Source organism: Pteropus alecto, unplaced genomic scaffold (assembly GCF_000325575.1).
Source record: "Pteropus alecto unplaced genomic scaffold, ASM32557v1 scaffold196, whole genome shotgun sequence".
In the NCBI taxonomy this organism is placed as follows: domain Eukaryota; kingdom Metazoa; phylum Chordata; class Mammalia; order Chiroptera; family Pteropodidae; genus Pteropus; species Pteropus alecto.
Window position 1 is genome coordinate 473,548 of NW_006439717.1, and position 22,303 is coordinate 495,850.

General features: G+C 36.9%; 1 protein-coding gene and 2 pseudogenes across 1 annotated transcript in view; all 3 read left to right on the plus strand.

The window, feature by feature from the left end:
* Positions 1–22,303, plus strand: part of LIMA1 (LIM domain and actin binding 1) — a 74,030-nt gene that overhangs the window by 34,303 nt on the left and 17,424 nt on the right. Inside the window, exons 3-6 of the mRNA XM_006916785.3 lie at positions 693–738; positions 8,852–9,316; positions 20,264–20,348; positions 21,079–21,224. Coding sequence (XP_006916847.1) covers positions 693–738; positions 8,852–9,316; positions 20,264–20,348; positions 21,079–21,224 — 742 coding nt within the window. The remainder of the gene's footprint in view (positions 1–692; positions 739–8,851; positions 9,317–20,263; positions 20,349–21,078; positions 21,225–22,303) is intronic.
* On the plus strand, positions 2,555–2,670 carry LOC112483848 (annotated as a pseudogene).
* On the plus strand, positions 13,028–13,160 carry LOC112483857 (annotated as a pseudogene).

The window sequence follows — 22,303 nt, forward strand, 5'->3', positions numbered from 1 at the left end:
ACACACACATAAAAAAGTAAAATAAATTTTCTTTAAATGCCAAACCATACTGTAATCTCTTTAAAGACATTTTAATTGGTATTTAAAGCATGTAGTAATATCAAATACATTTAACTGAGCTGAAGTGATAATACCAACGACTTCAACTAAATTCACACGTGTACAGGCAGAATGACTACCTCTTGATCATTTGCTTGACAAGAGTTAAATATTTCACAGGCTTTAGTGTGGGGAAAATGTGCATCTAGGATTAATGCAATGCTATATCCTTTGACTAATCCCAAAAAATTTTTGTACATATGATGTCATTCAGTCTTCCCACCAATCCTGAAACTAGATATATAAAGCCACTTTTTAGATAAGGAATCTGAGGCTTAGAGAGGTTAAGTGACTTGCTAGACATCATAGTTAATAAGTGATGAAACTGGGACTTACACCCCAGACTTTCTACTTTTACCCAGTTGTTTCCGAGCATTTGACCTCATCAACTTGGACCTTTCTGTTGTATCAGAGCAGATGACTGGAACAGCACAGAAAGTTAGGGCAGCTCTGATTCTCTGCTGCTTCTGATAGAGTTGATTGAAGGCAATTGCTTGCAGAAATAGGTATGCAGAAGTGGTTTTCTTAAAGATTGAAAGAGTAAAAACATAAGTTTAACTTGAGGATATTCTCTCCCCTCCCCTTCTCTGAAGGTACCAGAAAGCAGCTGAAGAAGCAAACACAGAGAAAAGGAGAAATGTAAGTATTCAGAAGCCTGGGGGCATGTGGAACTTCAGAAGGAGAGCCTGTGTGGCCCAGCCACCTGCAGTTTCTGTGGGGCTTTGGCTCCATGTCAGCTGAGTCGGACATTTGTGCCAACGGGTCTGATTTGTTAGCCACTTGGCTTAGAATCTTATTACTTGGAATCTTATTTTTTCACTAAGGTTCTCCTTTTGAACCACTTTTTATTCCCTGAGTTGAGTGAAGGACAGAGGTCATGTACTTTGCCTAAGGTTTGTAAAATGGCTTACTACTTCTGCTCAAATTAGGATGCAAGGCTTCCTAGGCTGCCATCCTTTGTTCCAAATTAAACAACCAGTATTTTTGTATTTCTGCATTTAAATGGTAGCAGCTGTGCAGCTGTTGTCATCCTCTGTGTTCTTTGTTTAAAACAAACTTCTTGATCCAGTCTACTTAGAAACTTAGCATATTTCTTAGCTGCAGGATCCATCGAAGGCTATAACCTCAGAACAAGCTCTCTGCTTGTACCCATTCTCTACTCTCCCTGCCAGCTAACTTCCAGTTGGACTGGATTGTGTATTTCTTTTGAAATCTTACTTGATTTAATCTTATGAGGAAAAAAACTTATGCATTTGGGCAAGAATTCTTTAGTTTGGCTAGCATTATAAAAACATCCTCTTGGCATTTTTCAATACTTAACCTATTTAAATTAATACATGACATGCCCCTGTCAGTTTGTTCTTTCTAAAGGAGTAATGCTGACTGAGTCCTTAGTTTAATTTTTCTGTAATTCAAAAATGGATTCCCTCGAGTACATTGTAAGAAAAAGCGACCATCATTTCACTCAACTGCTGGTTTCTTCCTCCTCTCTCACTCTCTTGCCTGTTATTTTTCCACCTTCTCCCTTTCCTCCTTTCTTCTTTTCTTTCACTCCTTGATTTAACAAGTATTCACAGAGCACCTACTATGTGCCAAGCACCGTTTTAGGCACTAATATAGACTACATCTCTGCCATCGTGGAGTTTACATTGTAGTGGGAGAGACAGACAATAACGATATTGTTCAAGTGGTGATTAGAACTATGAAACACATGAAGCAGGTAAGAGAGATGGAGTGTAGGGTAGTCAAGGAAAGCCTCTGATAAGAAGACATTTGAGCAGAGATCTGAGGATATGAGCCAGGGAGAAGAATGATTCAGGCGGAAGATAAGAGTACATCCAAATACCCTGAGGCAGAAACATTCTTAGTGTGTTTGAGGAATAGGAGCAAGATCATATAGGGTCATTGTGAGGACCTGGATTTTAACCACGATTGAATGGAGGACCTTTGGAGGTTTTGTGTACAAAGGGGTGATATGATCCTACTTAAATCTTAAAAAGAGGAAAAAGACTAGAGCTACAGTGACAGACGCATGGAGACCAATTACAAGACAATTGCAGTGATTTAACCAAGAGGTGATAATGGATTGGACTGGGGTAGTAGCCACATAAGTGACGAGAAGTGGTCAGGATTCATACTGAAGGTAAAGAGAAAGAAAAGAATCAAAAATGGCAACTGTGTTTTTGGACCAAACACCTGGGAAAACGCCATTAATCGAGATGGAGAAGACTGCAGTAAAAGCAGATTTAGAGAAGGGGAACTATTAGAAGCTCAGTTTTAGATATATTGAATATAAAAATCTAGAATTGGAAGAGATCCAGGCTGAAGATGAGATATATATCAAAGTGTATTTAAGGACATCAGATGGGACGTGGTTACATAGTGTAGCGGTTAGCACATCTGCTTTACATGCAGAAGGTCCTGGGTTTGCGCCCCAGTGGAACCACAGTCCATGGTCTACAGCCATTCCACCCTGAACAAGCCCGATGTCTGATCTCGGAAGCTAAGCATGGTCGGGCCTGGTTAGTACTTAGATAGGAGACCACCTAGGAAAACCAGGTGCTCTAGGCATAAATAATAATAAATAATTAAAAAATATATAAATAAATAAAGGCATGAGATGTGTGAGCTTACCTAGGGAGTGAGTGGAGCTAGAGAAAAGGTCTGAGGACGGAGCTCAAGGGCACCTTGGTAATGAAAGGTTAGAGAGATAAGGAGGAACCAGCAAAGGAGACTAAGAGAGAGCAACTGGTGAAATAAGAGAATGCCAGAAGTCAAGTGAATAAAGTGTTTCTGAAAAAAGAGTTATCAACAGAGTCAAACACACAGATAAGCTGAGAATTGACCATTAGATTTGACAACATGAAGGTCACTGGTCATCTTGTGCTGTTTGGAAGTGATGGGATAAAGGCCTGACTGGACTAGGTTCAAGACAGTGGCATGACAAAAGTTGACATCCCAAGTATAGACAAACATTTATGGAACATCTCTTCAGTGCCAGGTGCCGAAGACACAGAGAAATAAGGTGTAGTCCCTCTTCAGTGCCAGGTGCCGAAGACACAGAGAAATAAGGTGTAGTCCCTCCTAAAGGACTGTCCAGAGTTTGGAAAATACAATTTATAATCTCAGTGTGATAAGTACCATATTAAAGAAATACTCAAGGTGCTGGGGGAGAATTTAGGAGGGACTCGTAACCTGGGCAATGCCATGTCAAGGAAGGCTTCCCAGAAGACGTGGTGCCTGACTGAGCCCAAAGGACAAATAGGAATTAGCTCAAAAGGGGGGTTGGGGAGTGGATAAAGGAGTGGCAGAAGAAGCAGCACATGCACAATATGGAGGCATAAGAGAACAGGAACATTTGACAGTTGAAAAGATAATTGTCACATTCACCAAGATGGAGAATTCAGGAAAAGAAACAGATTAAAAGTGAGGAATGAAGGGAAAAGGGAGACTTCAGCCTTACACAAGGATGAATTTTAAGATGCCTATAGAATTTCAAGGTAAAATTGATAAGTAAGAAGCGATATCTGGCTAGGGTTATGGTTATGAGTCATCAACAGACAGGTAGGGCGTAAAATCAGATCATCTACAGAGAATATGAACAGTGAGCAAAGAAGAGGACTTTAGACAGAGTCTCGATGGACCCCAATATAGAAGGGAGGGACAGAGGAAGAGAAACCTGTAAACAAAATGGAGGACTGGCCAGAGAAATGGGAAGAAATCTAGGAAAAGGGGGTGTCATATAAACTATGGAAGGAAGGAATTTTTTTTTAATTCCCCCCCACCCACTTCCACCCCTAACCTACGGATGTTGCCATCTCCCCTTAAGAACTGGATCTCTGAAGGCAGGGCGTCTCCTCCCATATGCTCACGGTGCACACCCAGGGCCTGGCACACCTGGGGGGCTTGGCGCACCAGAGTATGGGCTGTGGCGGAAGGAAGGAATTTTTAAAAGTGGGGAGTGATAAGTAATGTCAAATGCTATAGAGAGATCAAATGAAATAAAGCAGAAGCGTCCATTGCATTTGGCAGTTGAGGTAAAACAATGTGGACAGGTAATTAAAGAAGGAACAATGAACATGAAAAAATGCTTGGCCTTGCTAATAATCAAAGAAATATAAATTAAAGTAATCATGAGATATAAATTGTAATCTAAACAGTTGGCAGATTTTTTTAATGGATAATATTTAGTATGTGAGAAAATATGAACTCTTAACACTTAGTGAGAGGTCAACGAGGCAATATCTATTAAGATATTAAATATATTTTATACCCATTGACCCAGCATTTCTACTTCTAGGAATTATCGTTGAGAAAAACTTACAAGTGAAATAAAATAAACTTAAAAGGGTATGTTTTGCAGGATTTTGTGTAATATTGAAAATTTTGAAATAATGCAGATATTCATCAGTGGGGGAATGGTAAATTATGGTACATGCATCCAATATAATATTATATATAGTATTATACTATATAGTTAAGATTTTATGTATTGATATGGAAAGATATCAAAAGCACATTAAATGATTAAAGCAAGGTACAGAACAGTACTATAGTATGATTTTATAGAAAAAAATATAGTGTATTTTGGGGCAGGGGAAATAGGGGAGAAATTGAAAGCAAACACACCAAACTGTTGGCAGTAGATATCTTGTTGGGAGGAGCAATGGTGTCAAATATGGGAAATTATAGCATATATTTAAGGCATGTATACATTCCTATATTGATTATAACTTTTTTCTCCCAGTAAGTTTTTAAATTACTTTCGTAATTGAGAAAAGTAATAAATTGAAAATGAGATAATGAAATGAAAATTTAAAGAGGTAATTTGTAATCTTGATTGGAGCTACTTCAGAAATACTTTGGTGGTAGAATAAGAGTCAGTGGAAAGTGATCAAGTGGAAATAGCAATTACAGACTACTTTCAAGACACTTACCTATGTAATGCAAGAGACAGCAATAGCTAGAGGAAGACATAAAGTTGAGAGAGAGTTACCATTTTTTTAAATAAGCTTTTTTTAAAAAATAATTTTGGATATATAGTAGAGTTACTAAGATAGAGAATTCTCATTATGCCTCCATCTACCTAGCTTCCCCTAATGTTGACAACTTATATAACATGGGTGCAACACTATTAACTAAACTATAGACTTTATTCAAATCTCACCAGTTTTTCCAGTAATCACAGAGGGTTGCTTTTAAGATCCACTAAACTTGTTAGAAGTCTAAATTGTCTCCCGATGAACAGGGAGAAATGTCCACATGAATTTATAGACGTGACTGACCAGGAGAAAGAATATTTACATTCTACCATGGAAAGCAAATTAGTATAAACATTCAGGAGCAAGTGGGTAAGTTTGTTCCTTTAGCAAATAGTTGGATCAGGTTACATGATAGCCTGGATTCCCAGAAATCCTCCTTTCTCTTCCTATTCCCCTTAAACATAAGACGCAGAAACGCAGACCATTAATACCATCATCAGTTATATTTTCAGGTTCCCTTCAAGCATTGAATAGGCCACTTCGTGAAATCTGTGCTGTTTGGGCACTCCTCTCCATAATGATTGGCTACTTTCCTGGGAAGCTCTCAGCCTAGGACTTTCTTCCCATCCTTGGAGGCTGTACATCCAGGTAGTCTATGTTTCTAAACCCAGTGCTGCATCTTACCAAATATCCTCCTGCTTTTAAAATGAAGATTCCCCTGCCAAGATTTCAACACTAAAGCTCATTTGAACCAGCCTCTTCATTTTACAGGTGGGATAACAGAGACCCAAATAAATGAAAGGACTTATCTAGGGTCATACATTTCAGAATGACAGAGCTGGGACTCATCCCAATTCCAGGTCAAATGCTCCTGCAGAAAAAACACTATGTTGCATCTGGATTCAAGCAGCCACTTATGGTCCAGGGGCAAATCTGCCAAGATTCTCAGCCTTGTGGAAGAGAGTGAACAGTGTGCTGGATGTCATTTTGCGAAAGGAGGCTGTGGTAGTGCAGCAACCAATGGGGCCCTTGAAAACTTGCAGCCTCCTTGACTTTCCACTGCTTTATTCTAGGAAAACACTTGGGAAGACGTTAAAACCCTGATATAAACGACATTAACTAAAATTTCACCTCACTTTTGTGCCCTGCGCTTCTACTGTAGAACCGTAGAGACTATATAAGAGAGTGTGAAAAACAGTAAGAGACTGTAACCCAAGTTTTTCGGAGATGACTGAAAACTGTAGAGGATCACCATTATGATCTGTGGCTGGAGGAGTAGGGAGAAGCACCCATTTAATTATAATCGTGCTTTAATATAGTCTCATTTATTTATTCTCCACAATAGTACTGTATGGGAGTTTCCAGAAATAAAGAAACTTGCCCAAGGTCACTTGGCTGGGTGGAGCTGGATTGTGCAAGAAATACATGTTCATTATAAAAAAATATAGATAAAGAGACTATAAGTGACCCAGGCTATCTCAATCCAATTCTCCCTTCACTGTGCTGCCCAAACTGCTTTTAGCTATTGCTTTTGTTCTGTACCTTCTTGCTTTGTAGCCACTGCTTCTTCCCCATATTTTCTTGCCTCAGGTCCTAAAGACCTGAACAACTGGCATAGCTTAATTTAGGTAGTGCTACCAGAAGTGATTTAAGGGTATGGGGTCTTTAATGCTGTCAGACCTCACAGCCCTGCCCTTCCCCTTTTTGTTCCTTTCCAGCTCTTCTGAATTTGTATCCTAACGTGGTTCTTATAAGAAAAGAGCACATTTACTCCTTGTTAAAATGCCCCCTAAGGGATGTGCTCCACCCAGGCCCTTGTTTGGAACACTGCTGATATTCTATCACACATTCCTGTCTTCCTGGCCAACACAAGTAGAAATGACAATTTTCAAGCTGCTTACAGTAACATCAAAAGCATTTAGTATTCTGTGGAAGCTTTTTTTGTGATATGAAGATGATATATAATTTTATTTTTGTATTCATTTTTATTACACAACGAATACATATTGTAACAAGAAAATACAGATGCCTATAATCCATGAGTCAAAAGTAACCCCTTAATAGCCTGATGTCTTTTCTTCTGGAATATTTTTCTATGCTTATATTAGTAAATATACATGTGTATTATAAAATGGGATCATGCTGTTTTGTAATTTGATTTTTTCCACTCAAAAATATCTTCTAAATGTCTTTTCATGTTAATAAATATACTTTGATCACATGATTCGTCTCTGAGAAAAGTAGTATCCAGTTACCAAGGCAAAATGCCACTTTGATTCTCAGAGCTCCTGTTTGGGCAGAGCAAGGGCAGAGCAGGTAAAGTTGAGACCCAGATGACTCATCCATTGTGTGGCAGGAGGTAGCACAGAGCCAAGAGTGCCGCTGGCAGTTAAGGTAGCACCAGCTTCCGGAGCTATTTTTTAATTCCCTTTTTTCCAACAGGAAAACTTTTCATGCTGATCCATTTTCATATCCCTGATCCATTCATGCTTCTCCCAGTGAATCTTGTCAGCTAATATTTAAACAAAAATTAAGCAGTCGTTCTCCTGTAACTTTTTTTTTCAAGCCTTGCAGCTACTTGATGTAGTGGCTCTAAGAGTCTATTCAGAAGAGTAATAGGGTGAGAGTCTTAATTCCCAATATAGCTGCTAATCCTGTTTAATTCCCTGAAGTCTTTCAGTCCTACGTGGTTTGTCTTTCTTAGTTGAAAGACCAGTGAGTCACAGACTACAGGAATGGAAGGCAAGAAGGTAGTATTGGAGTTTGTGGTTTGTTGGGAAGGTGATACTCCTCTAATTAGGAGTACTTTCAAAGTATGGGACATTGATTTTTATTTAAACAAGCATGCTTCCTCTATTATTGTGGAACAACATTAACAGTTTCCAAGTTGTTTCCTACCTGTCTTATACGTAGAAATTAATTCCATTTTGACCCTGGGGAAAGTGAACTATCTTAGATTTGGAAATGTGTGCCCTTTAATCAAGAGATTGGGTGGTAGTGTTTTCATATGAAGCCTGGATATTTTTCAAAAGATCTGTAAAATAGTGAATTTTCTGATAACTGAGAATTTATACATGGACCTGTAAATATAGTGAATATTGTGATAACTGAGAATTTGTATATGTAGAGAAGAGTATGGAAAAAGAGAATTAGATTCTTATGTAAAAATGAAATTTGACTGTTTATGTATTAAATTATGTCAGACATGAGGAAGTATAATTTATGCAAGTACATGTAAAAGTCAGATGACTTCTTTAAATTTCTACAAATCGTTGCTACTATCCACAGTTAGTATTGTATAGTTTTAGCTATGCTATGTCTTTGTCTTATTTTAAAGAAAAAAAAAACCAGCAGAATATTCCATGTCATTTTGTGGCATGTAATGATGAACTTTTATTAATACATGTTTACAGTGTTTAAAGTACCTGGTATTTTGCTTTTTCTTTTTCATTTTCCCAATTAATCTTTGGATAAAAATCTCTTGTCTCCAATGTAACTATCATTAAATCTGGGCTCTCTTTTCTTCTCATTTTGTCCTTATAAGGCTATCCTGTTTTATCACTTCCTGCTTCAGCTCCTGACTTTTTCTCTCTTCCCCTCTCCCGGGGTGGATGCTTTCTCCATGTGGCAGGGCTGTAACTGTTCACAGCTGTCTGAAACGCCAGTGGACCTAGAGCAGCTTGGAGTTTAACTTTCATTTTACAAAGAACAACATGTTTGAATGTTTCAGCAAGCAAGTTATAACTGGCGCTCACTTCTTGTTCTTCTAGAACACTGAAAATCTCCCCCAGCACTTTAGAAGGGGGATCCTGACTGTGTTAAAGAAGAAGTGGGAGAACCCGGTGCTAGGAGCCGAGTCTCTCTCAGACTCCCTGCAAAACAGCAGCACTGAGGTCAGGCACAGAGGCGACCATCCTCCCTCTGAAGTGGTAAGCAACTCTGCCTCTGGGACCGCAGCTAACCGAGAGGAACGAGTCCACCCCAGACCTAGACTTGGATCACCTCCTGAAGCCCTTATTCAGTATCCGTATCCCTGCATCGAGGACAGTGAGCATCTTAAAGACCACTCAACAGGAAGTAAAAACATGGAAAATTGTCTAGGAGAATCCAGGCATGAAGTAGGAAAACCTGAAATCAGTGAAAACACAGAAGCTGCAAACAAAATAGAGAAATACAATGTTCCGCTGAACAGGCTTAAGATGATGTTTGAGAAAGGCGAACCGACTCAAACCAAGGTAAGGATTGGGAAGGTTTAAACTTGAGAAAGCCAATTCAAGTAAATAAACAAAGCAGTTTTCTAACAGTTTGAGTACTGGTGAACATGTGGTCAGTGTGTCTTTTGATTTAAGTTAAACGAGTTAATTAAAAATTTCGAAAAGTTTTCATAGCTGCTAAGATTTGTGAGTCTTCAACCCAATTTCATGTGAAATGAAGAGCACACTGGGCTTCAGGTTGATATCTAGAAATGAAGAGAGTTTGATGCCTATTAAATTATGTATTTTTGTACGCTTGCCCTTTTAATTTGTCTTCCTGTGTCTTTTGTCATTTGTTGCTGGGGTGGGGGGGGTAGAATTACTACTGAATCGGTCTCCTCTTGGACACAGCTGCAGGCTGAGTGTTAAGGCCAGAGTTTAACATTAAGACTGAGGCTTAGTTGTCTCTTTGCTAGCTGAATCCCTTCTATTCTTCTCAACTTCCTCATCTGTGCCTTCCAGCAAATGTTTTCTATCAGCGAAAATCCTCTCCCAGGAAAAATCAATGAAGATAGCCAGACTAGCTTTAGCCTACAGGATTTTTGACTTGCAAATGCACAGGGTTGCATTTTCCTACAACTGCTAATGAAATTTGATCCATCGTGTGGATTGCAGACCAGGTCCCCAGAGGGAATTACTTAACTAGAAAATGAGTTACATATGCTGGTGACTTATAACACAATCCAGGGGCCGCAGAACTGGTAAATTTTTCCAGTTTTCTCATACTTTCCTGCATATCTGGCTTTGTACATGAGGATGGTTTGCTACAACAGTCATTATAATGAAATAAACAGATTTGATGGATAGCAAAGCCATCATTTATTCTAGATTCCATCTAGATGGGAAAACTGAATTTTTTAAAGCTAAATATTTGGCCTAAAATCCCTACATTTGTAAAAGTAATGGTATGAAGCATTCTTTCTGCGAGAAAAATTAGATAACTCATCCTAATCCTCAGTTATCTTTGGGGTGACTCAGTCTTTTCCCATAATTTAGTTCTTGGAGCTTTCCTGCGCAGAAAAGTTCTTGAGTATTTAGGGATCAGCTGTTTGAGAATGTAGAAAACATTTTTAACGGTTTGCAAACTTAGAACTCTCTTCTGTGCATGAGTTTTAGCTCTATTTTAACACTGAAACCAAATGGCAAGAGATATAACCGCAAAGCAGTTTTATGACAAACTCTCATCCCTCCTAATATTTAGTCCTCTAGGCCTGCCAACTCCATCTTTCTTCTTTATGGTCTTAATTCAAAAAAAAAAAAAAATTTAATTTAAATGGGAAGAATTTTAAATGGAAGGAAAAAATGTCAGAAATCCTAAATAGAGAGGAAGGGGCTTTGTTGTGACTCAAAGCACCATTGTAAGACTTCCCGTCTCAGACCCTGTTAGGGGCAGGACAGCTGATGTCATGTCAGCACACACAATGTAGATTCAGTGCAAAAGGCTGGTGCATGTCGAAACTGGCCTAAGGTAGGAAATGACTGGGACTGCAGCAAACAAAAATGCTGATTATATGTAAGGATCTAGTGAGAGACTTTTTTCTTATAAATGCCTAGTGAAAGATGAGTCAGAACAAGCCTGTCTCTTTGTGACTGGTCAGAGTGAAGAAAAAACTCCTTATATAAAGAATTGTGAGTCCCCCAACCCAGTTTCACAGGCATTAGGCAGCCTGATTGCTAATTGTCTAGGAGGTTGAGGGTGGGGTTGTCCTAAGATTTGGCTTTTTTAGGTGCTTTTTTAAACTTCTTGAATAAATAGTCATTTGTCACTTAATGGGCTACTTCGGAAGTATAAAACACAGCTGCCTTTGGTTTTATAGCTGTTTCTAAATATCATTATCCATTGTGGAAACAGTATAGATTATAAAGTTTGGTCTGATATTTCAACAAAATTTAAAAATTTTATTTACTTTAAGTTAAGGAATCAGCTTGAAATTCGGTTATGGTTATTTTTAACATAATTTCAGCTTTAACATGGGTAAGGCTTTAATCGGGAAGTTATATAACTGGATCTTTGGAAAGAAGCTCGGAGAAATATAGTAGGGACACTAGAAATCCTTTTAGGATCAAGAGTATACAAGTAAAAATGTACACTTCAAGGCTAACAAATTAGTATTTCAGTGAGACAAGTGAATATATTTGGTACACACTGTGAATCTTTGGTTCCATATTGATTTTTAGAGGACTTAGACTGAATCTCAACTAATTAACTAAGCAGGGTCAAGTAGCACATAGATAATAGAAATACGTGGTCTAATGTCTCATCCTCCTAAATCTTTATATCAGTTATTTACAGGAGACAAATTTAACTGTCCTGAGTTTCATTTTTTTAGTCTCTCTTGCTCCTTTTTGTCTGAGATGGTTTCTGTTCCTGTCCACTACTCTTCCTGATCTTTTCTCTGCCCTCCTGTTTTTTTCTCTCTCCTTATGTAATCTCATCTCTTTCCATGATTCCGAGAGATGAATCCCCAGACTAGATTATAGTCCTGAACTCTTAACTCAAACTTCAATCTTATATTTCTGGTCACCTGCCATATCACACATCTCTCTGTGAATACCCCTGAGGCACTCAAATTCAAGAAGACTGAATTCATTCTCTTTCCAACCAAAACCTCCTTTACCCTTGTTGTCCTTTAATGCATCACCGTTAACCAGATCTCCTAATCTGTAAAGCTTGGCATCAGGTCTTCTGCTTGTCTTTTCTTCCTAGTCAATTACTTACTAAGCCATCTAAGTAAGTCTGCCTTCTACGTGTCTCTCAAGTATGGGCCATTCTGTCTCATCCCATAGTATTACAACCTCCCCCACTCGCCTCTCATTTCTTCCCATGCATCTTCCACACTGTTGCTATTTATTTTTCTAAATATAATTGTAAATTATGTTACTCTCTTGATCAGAAACTTGATACCTCAAAATTAACCCATATTTAATATTCAGGTCTTCTACAATCTGAACTCAACCTACCTTTCCAGTCTCATAACCCATCTTATACTCAAACCCTGGATTGCTTCCTCATTTTTTAAATTATTCATGCCTAATCACCAATTGCTTGCTACCTTTTAAAATCTTACTCCTCGAGGTCTACCAAGACTATGAGGTCTTACTTCAGTTTTTCCCAGATGAGTTTACCCTCCTCACTCTCCTATAGAATTTTCTTCTCTTTGGGGATTCGTATCATGCTTCCTTTAATAGTCATGTATAAATTTGTACACTTCCCAGTCCATGATTTCTTTCAAAGTGATGATGTTTTCTTCCCCCCAGTGATCAGCACAATGAATTGACTCCTAGCATTTATTTAATAAAAGGAGGAAAAGAAGCTTAGAACTCAACTTATAAATAATAAGAATCCATTAAAGTTAATCCTCATTTATTCTCTACCTATGGTGAATAGGTTATTAGGTCATACTGTTTAGTTAAATATGATGGTTCTAATTCCAGTGAGTGACAGATGGATTAATGTCACCTGTAATTGCTAGGAAAAAGAAACCCTCCAGTGACATACTAATTTAGCATCCCTAATTTCATGTATATGTTGATCTGGGTTTTAGGTAGCTTAAGTAACTATTCTGGGCATCCTTTTATGAAAGAGATAGCTGATCAACTAGTTATAACCAATGTTGAGTTATTGTTATATTGACATTTGAATTCATAATCTTTAGAAGCCAGGATGAGGTTATTCAAAAATTAAGTACCTCAGCGCATCTATTTGACAGACCTGGAGCAGTTACTGTCTGCTGCTAAGGTTCCAGTGCAGATGCAAGAAAAAAGGGTCCTCGCGCTTTCTTTCTGTCTGACTATGGCAGCCAAGATTGAATGGGGGAGTACAGTGAAGGAAAATGGAGTTTGTACAACTCAGAAATTACCTTGTAAATAGCTGAAGAGCCTGTTTTTACTCCAAAGAAGAATCTAAAATGGAAGCTTACAAGAGAAAAAAAAATTAAGTACCTCTTCTTCCATGCTCAGGAATGACTAAGCAGTGTAAGGAGCATGTGACAAGCTCCTTAAGTCTCCGTTTTCTCTATTTCCTAACATATTTGGTTCACACAAATCATCGGATAGGAGAATAAAGTCAAATATTTGGATGGTATATCTCTACCTTCATAACCTATTTAAATTATTGTCTTTTGATTGGGTCAAGATTGAATCAATTAGGTGTAGTACAAGAAAATAAAGCTGGAATATGGCTATCCCTTGATTCTTTTACACAGGTGCTGACTGCTGCTGCTTCTATGCAGTGTGTCTGTCTTCTAGGCGAGGCATTAGAGAAAGGAAGAAAGAGAAGAAAAAAGAATACTTCCTTGCCAAAAATTCCTATTTTCTAAAATACATAAATACATTCATTCGCTCACGCTTTGGGGACTAACCAAGGATAGGAGATAGTAATGATAAGACAATGAATGATAAGTTTGTCCATAGTGAATAGAATTAAAACTATTTTGAAAAAAATATTTTTCTCCTTTCCCCCCCCCATTATTCATGGTATATTTTAATGCTTACAGTTAGTCTGATTTTAATTGTTAACTCATTTTATATTACAAAGGTAAAACAGTGCATTCAGCTAAAATAGAAGTATCTAAAATAAAAATGGAAGTTTCCCTTACCCATCCCCCTTTTTACTTCTTTACTACTTCTTTCCCCTTAGACTTCTAAGCCCATGAATTTTCCATAGAATTTCTGTTCTCATCATCAAGATCATTATATGAATGGCTAGCATCAAAACGCCAACAAAAACTGCACTTGTTAATATGAGAGTAAAACCATCCTTCTTCAAACAGTCCAACATTTTTGTGGTTTTCCTTCTTTTAAGTTCCTGGAAGTGACACTTGTTATTTTGTTTAGCTTTGTATAACACTGGCACATAACACTATATATGTGTTGGTGTAGTGGAGCAAGCCCTTGAGAAAATAAGGCAACCAAACTAAAGTCTGATCTTTGTTCACCAGATATTTTATCCATAGCCAACGAATCTATACATCAAAGAATTTATATTTGCCTTCTCTAAGAATTGGTAGGTATCCATAAGGAATCTCTACATTGTTACAAAATTATCCATAGTATTTTATTTTCTCCTCTCATGGTTAATAATTGCATGTGTTCCCTTGTCTACTTAATGTTAATAAGATTTTTCTTCTGCTTCCTTAATGTCTTAAGTAAATTATTTGTAATTAAATTCCAAAAATAATCTACTTCTGAGGATATTCATAATTGGTACTAATCGCACATTGTTAAGTCATAATTTTAAGATGAGCTTAGCCAAGAAAGGGATTTGAATAACTATCACATCACTGTGGGGTCTAATATAGTCATCCTAACATAGGGGAGTATATCTTTAATTTGCTTATCAGAGAATCATAAATCTTAAATTGACATAGCATTATATCTCTAATGGATACATTGCCAGTGCTTTAAATATGGAGAGCTGATTTTGTTAAATAAACATAAGAATTATCTTTGTTTTTTCTATCAATGCTGTCTTTCTCATTTATCCAGTTAAAATTAATTTTTTGCTAATTTATTATATTCGTCTATAGTTTATAGCTTCTTTGATTTCAAAATGTAACTAAGACTGCTCTCAGTGTTATTTTGACTGACTTCTCTCTTAGTGGATTATTTCTCATAAAGTTCTCATACCAGTATAAATTAAGTTTTATTTATCCTCAATTAGGAACTCTGAATAACTCTTCCAGTCTTTAGTGGTAAAATAATAATAGATCCAGGTGTAAAGGTGCCAGTCAAGGAATTCTGATCCTTCTCCCTGCTTATTTCCCTAAATGGCTGCCCTTGATTTGCCAACTGGAGACCAGTCATCTCTTTTCTGCTTTCAATTTTTTTTTTTTTATTTTTTAGGCGAGGCAATCCTTGGTTGACCTCACAGATTGCAAGGACCTTGTCAGCTTACAATCCCTTATTTTTTATTTTTTTATCTATTTTTTATACCTAAGCACTTGGTCTTCCTAGGTCTGAGTACTAACCAGGCCCAACTCTGCTTAGCTTCTGAGATCAGACGGAATCAGGCTTGTTCAGGGTGGCATGGCCATAGACTCTGATTACTTTCATGCCAATGAACTACCGACTGGTTTCTAGTTGGTTTTATCACAATAAAACATGTTGAAAAGTGATGTCAAGGGACTGGAATATTCTCTAAGCAGCAACATTGGCTACATTAGAGTTTGGAGGGTCCAAACTCTACTAATTTACCCCTCAAATATCACCAGCTTTGTCTTCTTGCTATTGGACTTACTTCTGGATTAGACAACATAGGTGTGTATCCAGATGAATATATTAGTCATTTCCTCTAGCTTTCTAAGTAATTGATGAGTTACCATGAGTGAGAAATCCCTATCAAAATTGTTTACATAAATCCTAGAGCTATGAAATTGTAAGAAGTTATTTAATTCAGCTCACTGCTCTTAGGCAGTTAGGATATTAAAATCCCTATTTTACCGATGGAAACAGCGGAGGGCAGAGGAGTTAACTGACATACCCAATGTCATGTGACTAGTTAAAATCAGAACAAGGACTGAAATTATGTAGTACCCCTTCTACCATATAACACTAGCATCATGAATATGATAATAACTGGTTATTGAATAAAAGCAACTGGCCATGGCCGTACATATCTTTGAAATCTAAGGAAACTAGGAAAAATTTGAAACACATCAACAGCTATATTCTCAAAGAATTTAGCTCTCTACAGTCCCGATTCCCATATTTTGTAGTCTCTTAACTGAATAAAAACATCAGGGCAATGAAGAGAAAAAATACATTGGAATGCCAAGAGATTTGTACTAAAACTCTTGAATTAGAAACTTATGGGTTTAGAAGATTTGTTTTTCTTATGTAAATTAGTCTTCTGAACAATCTCACTCTGACACACACCCACACACACACACACACACACCCACCCACCCATCCCCGCCCCAGAAAGGAGAAGAAAAAGCCAAGCTAACCTTGAAGAGTAACCTTCATCAGTTGTGCACAATGATATCCTTATTGCTAACTACCTTTTACAAGATTTTAGTCATTGTGTTTACTGTTTCATGTGCTTTATCTTTTGTTTGGTCTTTTTTATATAGACCTTTCTATATATCTTCCTAGTTTGTGCAGTTATCCTTTATGGCAATATAGTATTATGACTATACTATTTAATCATTCCCTGGTAATTAGATTTTTTTCTAGTAAATAAAAGCTCTAAACATCTTGGTAGAAGCATTTTGGTTTTAGTTATTTAGAGAAGTGATGTTATCATCTGAAGTGATGTTATCATCTGAAGTGATGTTATCATGGTCAAAAGATATAATTTATTAAACATTCTTCTTACGTATTTTCAGCTTGTTCTCACAGATTATACTGTTTTATAACACCACTAGCACAATCTAAGGACATATCTAATTCCCCAGTACCTCATCAGTATTTGGTTTTATCATTTTTGTCTCTATTAATATCATGAATATAAAGTATTACCTTTCCTTTCTTATATATTTTTTTCTAATTGTAAGAGTAACACATAGTTTTTGTAGAATGCTTAGAAATACAGAAAAAAAAAATAGAGAAACCCCAGCACCTGGAGGTAAGTGCTCCTTCTATGTGTGTCATTTACCTTAAATGAGCTCTATATTTTCTAAGAGTGTCCCTGGAGAAGGAAATGTTTATCTGGCAGTACTCTGAGAAATTAAGGCCAGATTTTATCTACCCTCTGTGATCCCCATGCATAGTTCAGCAAAGTCTCATTTTTCCCTAACGTCATCTTTCCTGCACCCTTCACTTTGGAAGAATGAGAGTCTGAAGGAAGGTCAAAGTTGAAAGGCCAAGGGAAGTGGCTGAGAGAGGTAAAATTAAAGTGTTGAGAATCAACTTTTATAGACAATTTTTCCTGAAAATAGAGATACAGAGGACAAACCCAGCTTTTTACTTGACATTTGGAACCTAACTTATTTTCTTAAAAAAAAAAAAAACTTTTTCAGAAAAAAGAAATTCTACGGACTACTGGCTGAAAGCCCCAAAGTCTTATTCTATTATTGGTACACGGCGGTATGTTTGTTTATGAATTCGCAAAGAATGTTTAAGGGGCATTCACATTAAATAGTAACTATAGTCAGCTGACAGGAAAGAGAGCTTGTGGGGTGGGGTGAGGTGAGGCCAAGCCTTAGGAAATTCCAGAAAGTCTTAAAGTATCTTGTCTTTTCTCTCTTAACATATTATGATTAAAGCTCCCTCAGGTATCTGAATAAAAAGGGCTGAAATACACAGAAGAGTATTTATTTTAGAATCAGAATTCTTGTTTTTTTCTTTCTGCGCTCCTCTACTTCCTTGAGAAACATTGGAGGAAATCCCTCCTTCTTCCTGTACCTCGGATTACCACTTGTAAAATGAGGATCATAAAATTCATAGTAAATGCATTTGAGACCTGTTATTCTGGATATTTGAGTAGTTTGGAGGTGAAAAAAGTATTTAAAAAGTGCTTAGTGCTTTACCTGGGATCTCATTAAAATCTGTCACATCTCAGAGCTGTATTCCTCCTCTGAACCAGTGTCAGTATAACTTTGATTTCCAGAGATGTTCCTCTTTCTATTTTTCTCTAAGACCAAATAGCTTTGCACATTTGCTTTTTTAGTACTTGAAAGAAGGTAATTCTGAGTATTCATACCCACATGAACCAGCTTTTCTTTTTTTTCTTTCTTTTTTTTTTTTTTTTTTTTTAAAAAAAAAGCTCTTATTTAGCCCAAAGGTTTAAACAGAAAATTTCTGCCGTGGCAGGGCATATTGTTCTGGTTCAAAATGGTCTTGCTGCCAATAACACCAGAGTAGGGACTTCACAGGAGACAGTACCGAGACTTCACAGCTGACTACAAGTACACACAGAAAACCGAACTCTCAGCAGGTTGCAACATGTAACATAAATTCTTGAATTGTACTTTAAGTTTACCTTTGGCAGAATGTAAATATTTAAAACATTGCTCTAGTATTTGGTTAAAAAAAGTAAGTATATTTCCAAGCTTTCTCTTTTTGAGCCCTGAAAATTCTAAATTTTTTTAGTGATCTTACAGAACAGAAGCATTTGAGATAAATCTTTGGAATTTCCTTTACTTTAATTATCTGCAAATGAGAAATGTTTTGAAAACCAAAAAAAAATGAAGATGGGAGGGTATCCTGCCAAATTTATCTTCTCAGTTTGGCAGATAATCTTCATTTCCAGATTGGGGCTGCTGGCTGAGCAAGAGTGTTGCCTCATATGAGTCATAGATGTGATTGATGGTGCAATTGACCTGAGTATGATGTGGCAAGGTTAGAGTTGCACAGCTCATCTTGATTTTTATTACAATAATAATGTAAATAGCAAAGCTGATTGGAGATAAATTATATTAAATGTATACCGAATTTGCAAGAAATTATATTCTTATTGGTATGGCGCAAGCAAACCAATCCTTGGCTCTGACTTCTGAAGTGGCATGTTTTCTATCTCCAAGGCGAAGGGAATTTGAAAAAAGTGATAGTTCACTTTCTTAAACTTTATGTTGAGTTAATTAATCCATTGAACTTATAGGTTTAATAGCTATTTATTAATGTTGACTTCAAAAGGGTACTAAGTCTTATCTCCTGTTATGCTGGATTTCAGATATCTTTTCTACTTCAAGTTATTTGGAAATAAATTTAGATTTAAATGATAGGATGTAGATGAAGGCTCTCATTACAATCTGAATAAACATGACATGCTCTCTGTGGACCATGGGAACATTCTGTGACACTAAGTGACTTTCTATTTAGTTACTTTTCCAGTCTTAAAAATTATAATTTGTTAGAGTGTACACATGGCTTGCCATGTCTGCATGCTCTGGGTTACAAACCTTTATCCCAAATAAATCCTTTTGGTGACCAAAAAAAATTATAATTTGTAACTTTAATTAGAGATCTACCATAGGTATGAGAGATAAAAATGTAGTAATTTATAGGAATCACAAAATACTTTATTCAAAAAATCTATATCATTCACTTTTCTACTTAAAAAAAAAAAGTGTGGTCTCTGCTCCCAGTAAGCTTTCAGTTCAATAGAAGGACACACAACAGTACCGGAAGTGTAACCAGGTACCTTGGGAACAGAGGAAGGACAACTTAGATTTATGTAGGGGAAGTAGGGCTGACTTCACAAAGAAAATGTTGCTTAGTGTATAGTGAGTCTTAAAGGAACAGGCACTTGCTAGACAACAGGAGGATAAAAGGGTAATCCAGGTGGAGGGAACTCATTTATAATATTGTGGCCCTTACAGCAGTTTGCTTTTCCTGGAGGGTAAAGGATGAGGAAGAGAATAACCAGAGAGGGCCGGTAGGGGCCAGATCTAAAACTGGTCTTCACTAAACCCTTTAGATTTAATTCAAGGAGTGATTAGGAATCCTTAGAGAATTTTAAACAAGAGAGTTACGTGGATTTATATTTGGAGATAGTTACTTGTGTTACTTGCAATACTGGCAGCATCACAGAGACTTGATTGGAAGGTAGAAGAACCAATTAGAAAGGTAATGCAATAGTCTCTCCAGGCAGCAAAAGGAGGATAAAGTGGGACAGAGAAGGGAAACAGCAGATAACTGTCATCAGGACTTGGCAATTGGGAGAGACATGTTGTCATCTAGGACATAAGGATTCCCCTCAGTCACTGTTAAATTAAAAGGCTTTCTGGTTAAGCTGGTTAAGTAACGATCATTAGCAGAGAGCATAAGCTAGATAGAATTAACTTATTTTTCCCTGGGCACCTGTGAATATGAGTGGTTGATATTTATAACACTAAAAGCACATTCTGTGGAATATAAAAACTAATGTAAAACCTAATCTCTTCTGGATTTTATTTATTAAGGAGATTTGCAGTACTTTTTGAATATTGCATCTAGATTTCTCATTTTCCATGCAAAACTTATTCCTGAGTTTGATTTTCCAAATAGATTCATCGGGCCCAGAGCCGAAGTGCAGGTGGAAGGAAGATCTCTGAAAACAGCTATTCTCTGGATGATTTGGAAATAGGTCCAGGTAAGCAGAGAGTTCCATGTGTGTGAAGTTCTCTAGGAAGTACTCATTAGTAACAGGACCTTTTAGCCTCAAAGCCAATGTTTTTGGAGGAAGAGTAGCAGAAATTAAAAGAAAGTCTATCTATTAGATACAAGCCATTCCCAAATCTCATTGCTCTCTACACATAGCTTCTCTGTATTTTTAATCTATCCCTGTCAATGGTAACCTGTGGTAAGCCAAGGGTACCTTTGCGGAATTACAAGGAAGTATTACCCATAGTTTTGACTCCATGGTTATCTGGGGCTTGAGGATTCCCATGAATGGGCAGTATCTTCTATCAAGATTGGTTATCCTGTATTACTAGCAGTAACAAAGCACCTTAAGAGTGGAATTACTATGTTTTGAAGGAGCCTATAAGCCACTTCACAAAAGGAAAAACAAAATTAATAAACATAGGAAAATCATCAGCCTCTTAGTAATCAAAGAAATGCAAATAAAATGACATTGAGATCTAATTTTTTTACATGTAAAATAAGCCAAAAAATTTAAACATGCAATACTCGATTATGGTAAAGTGTCTCCTTTTAATGTTGGGAGAGTGAGTGACAGTTATACTTCTAACAGTTACCTTCTTTGGGCTCTTAATAGAAAAAGTTGATTACATCAGTACAATAGCCCTAAATTTAGAACCTTAAAGTCATTAAAATCACATTTTATCTTCTAATAAAGCATATTGTTTTCATGCTTCCAGGTCAGTTGTCACCTGCATTCAACTCGGAGAAAAGCGAGACTAGGCGAAATCTGGAGATCCCACGCCTATCAGAAACCTCCATAAAGGATCGAATGGCCAAGTACCAGGCAGCTGTGTCCAAACAAAGCAGTTCCACCAACTATACAGTATGTGTCCTGCATCATTCATTCACTCGTTCATCCAGCAAATGGTCACTGATCATGGGAACCAGAAATGTCTCCCAGACCCTGATTTGTTAGCCCTGGCTCCTTCCCTGGACCCTTGCCATTCTCTTTTCACAGAATCCTACCATTATTTCATTCATGATCCTTACCATGTTTTAATTTTGACTTTGCTTTCCTAGGCCTCATTCCGACCCCACTCATTTTTTTGTAATATTACCATTCAGTAATGTCATCGAGAGTTTTCCTTTCTCTTCTACATAATCTTGTTTCTAGTAAAGTAGTAGTACTGTATTAGTTTTAACAGAAAATCTATTTTATTTTTGTTTTTGAGGGAAGAAAGTGTGAATAGCAGAGAGAATATTGGACATATTCAACATTAAATATGGGGTGGGGTATTTTGCGATTTGTTATTGATATATAATTCACATGACATAAAATTGCCATTTTAAAGTATACACTTCAATGATTTTTAGGATATTCACAAAGTAGTGAAACCAACATCACTGTATAATTCTAGAATATTTCTGTCACCCCAAAAAGAAACACCATGCCTGTGCAATCACTCCCAGTTCCTCCCTCCCCTCATCCCCTGGCAACCACTAATCTACTTTCTGCCTTTATGGATTTGCTTATTCTAGACATTCCTTTTAAATGAAATCATACGATATATGGCCTACTTCATCTTTACTCCTTGTCATGTATTTTTATAAAAAATAGTGGATAAAAAAAGGGAGAGAAATGATAAGATGACGTGCTCAGTAAGCACAAAATTTGGTATTCTAAATTCAATGGAGGGTCTTTCTATTTTATACTCACCTAGGCTTAACTGGCAGGATGACGCTATGAAACAGCTTAATAGAATTTACCGTCTATTCATATGTACACATGTGAACACACACATATATACACATCTTTCAAACATTTGTTCCTTCTAAGATTTCAAATTACAAACCATTAATCTCTTGATGTTCTATTTTTTAACAAAGTCGGAAGAATAGTATTGAATTTTATTTGTTCCCAAGCAGACTGAAACTGGTGCCTCTTAAATAGAGGTCATAATG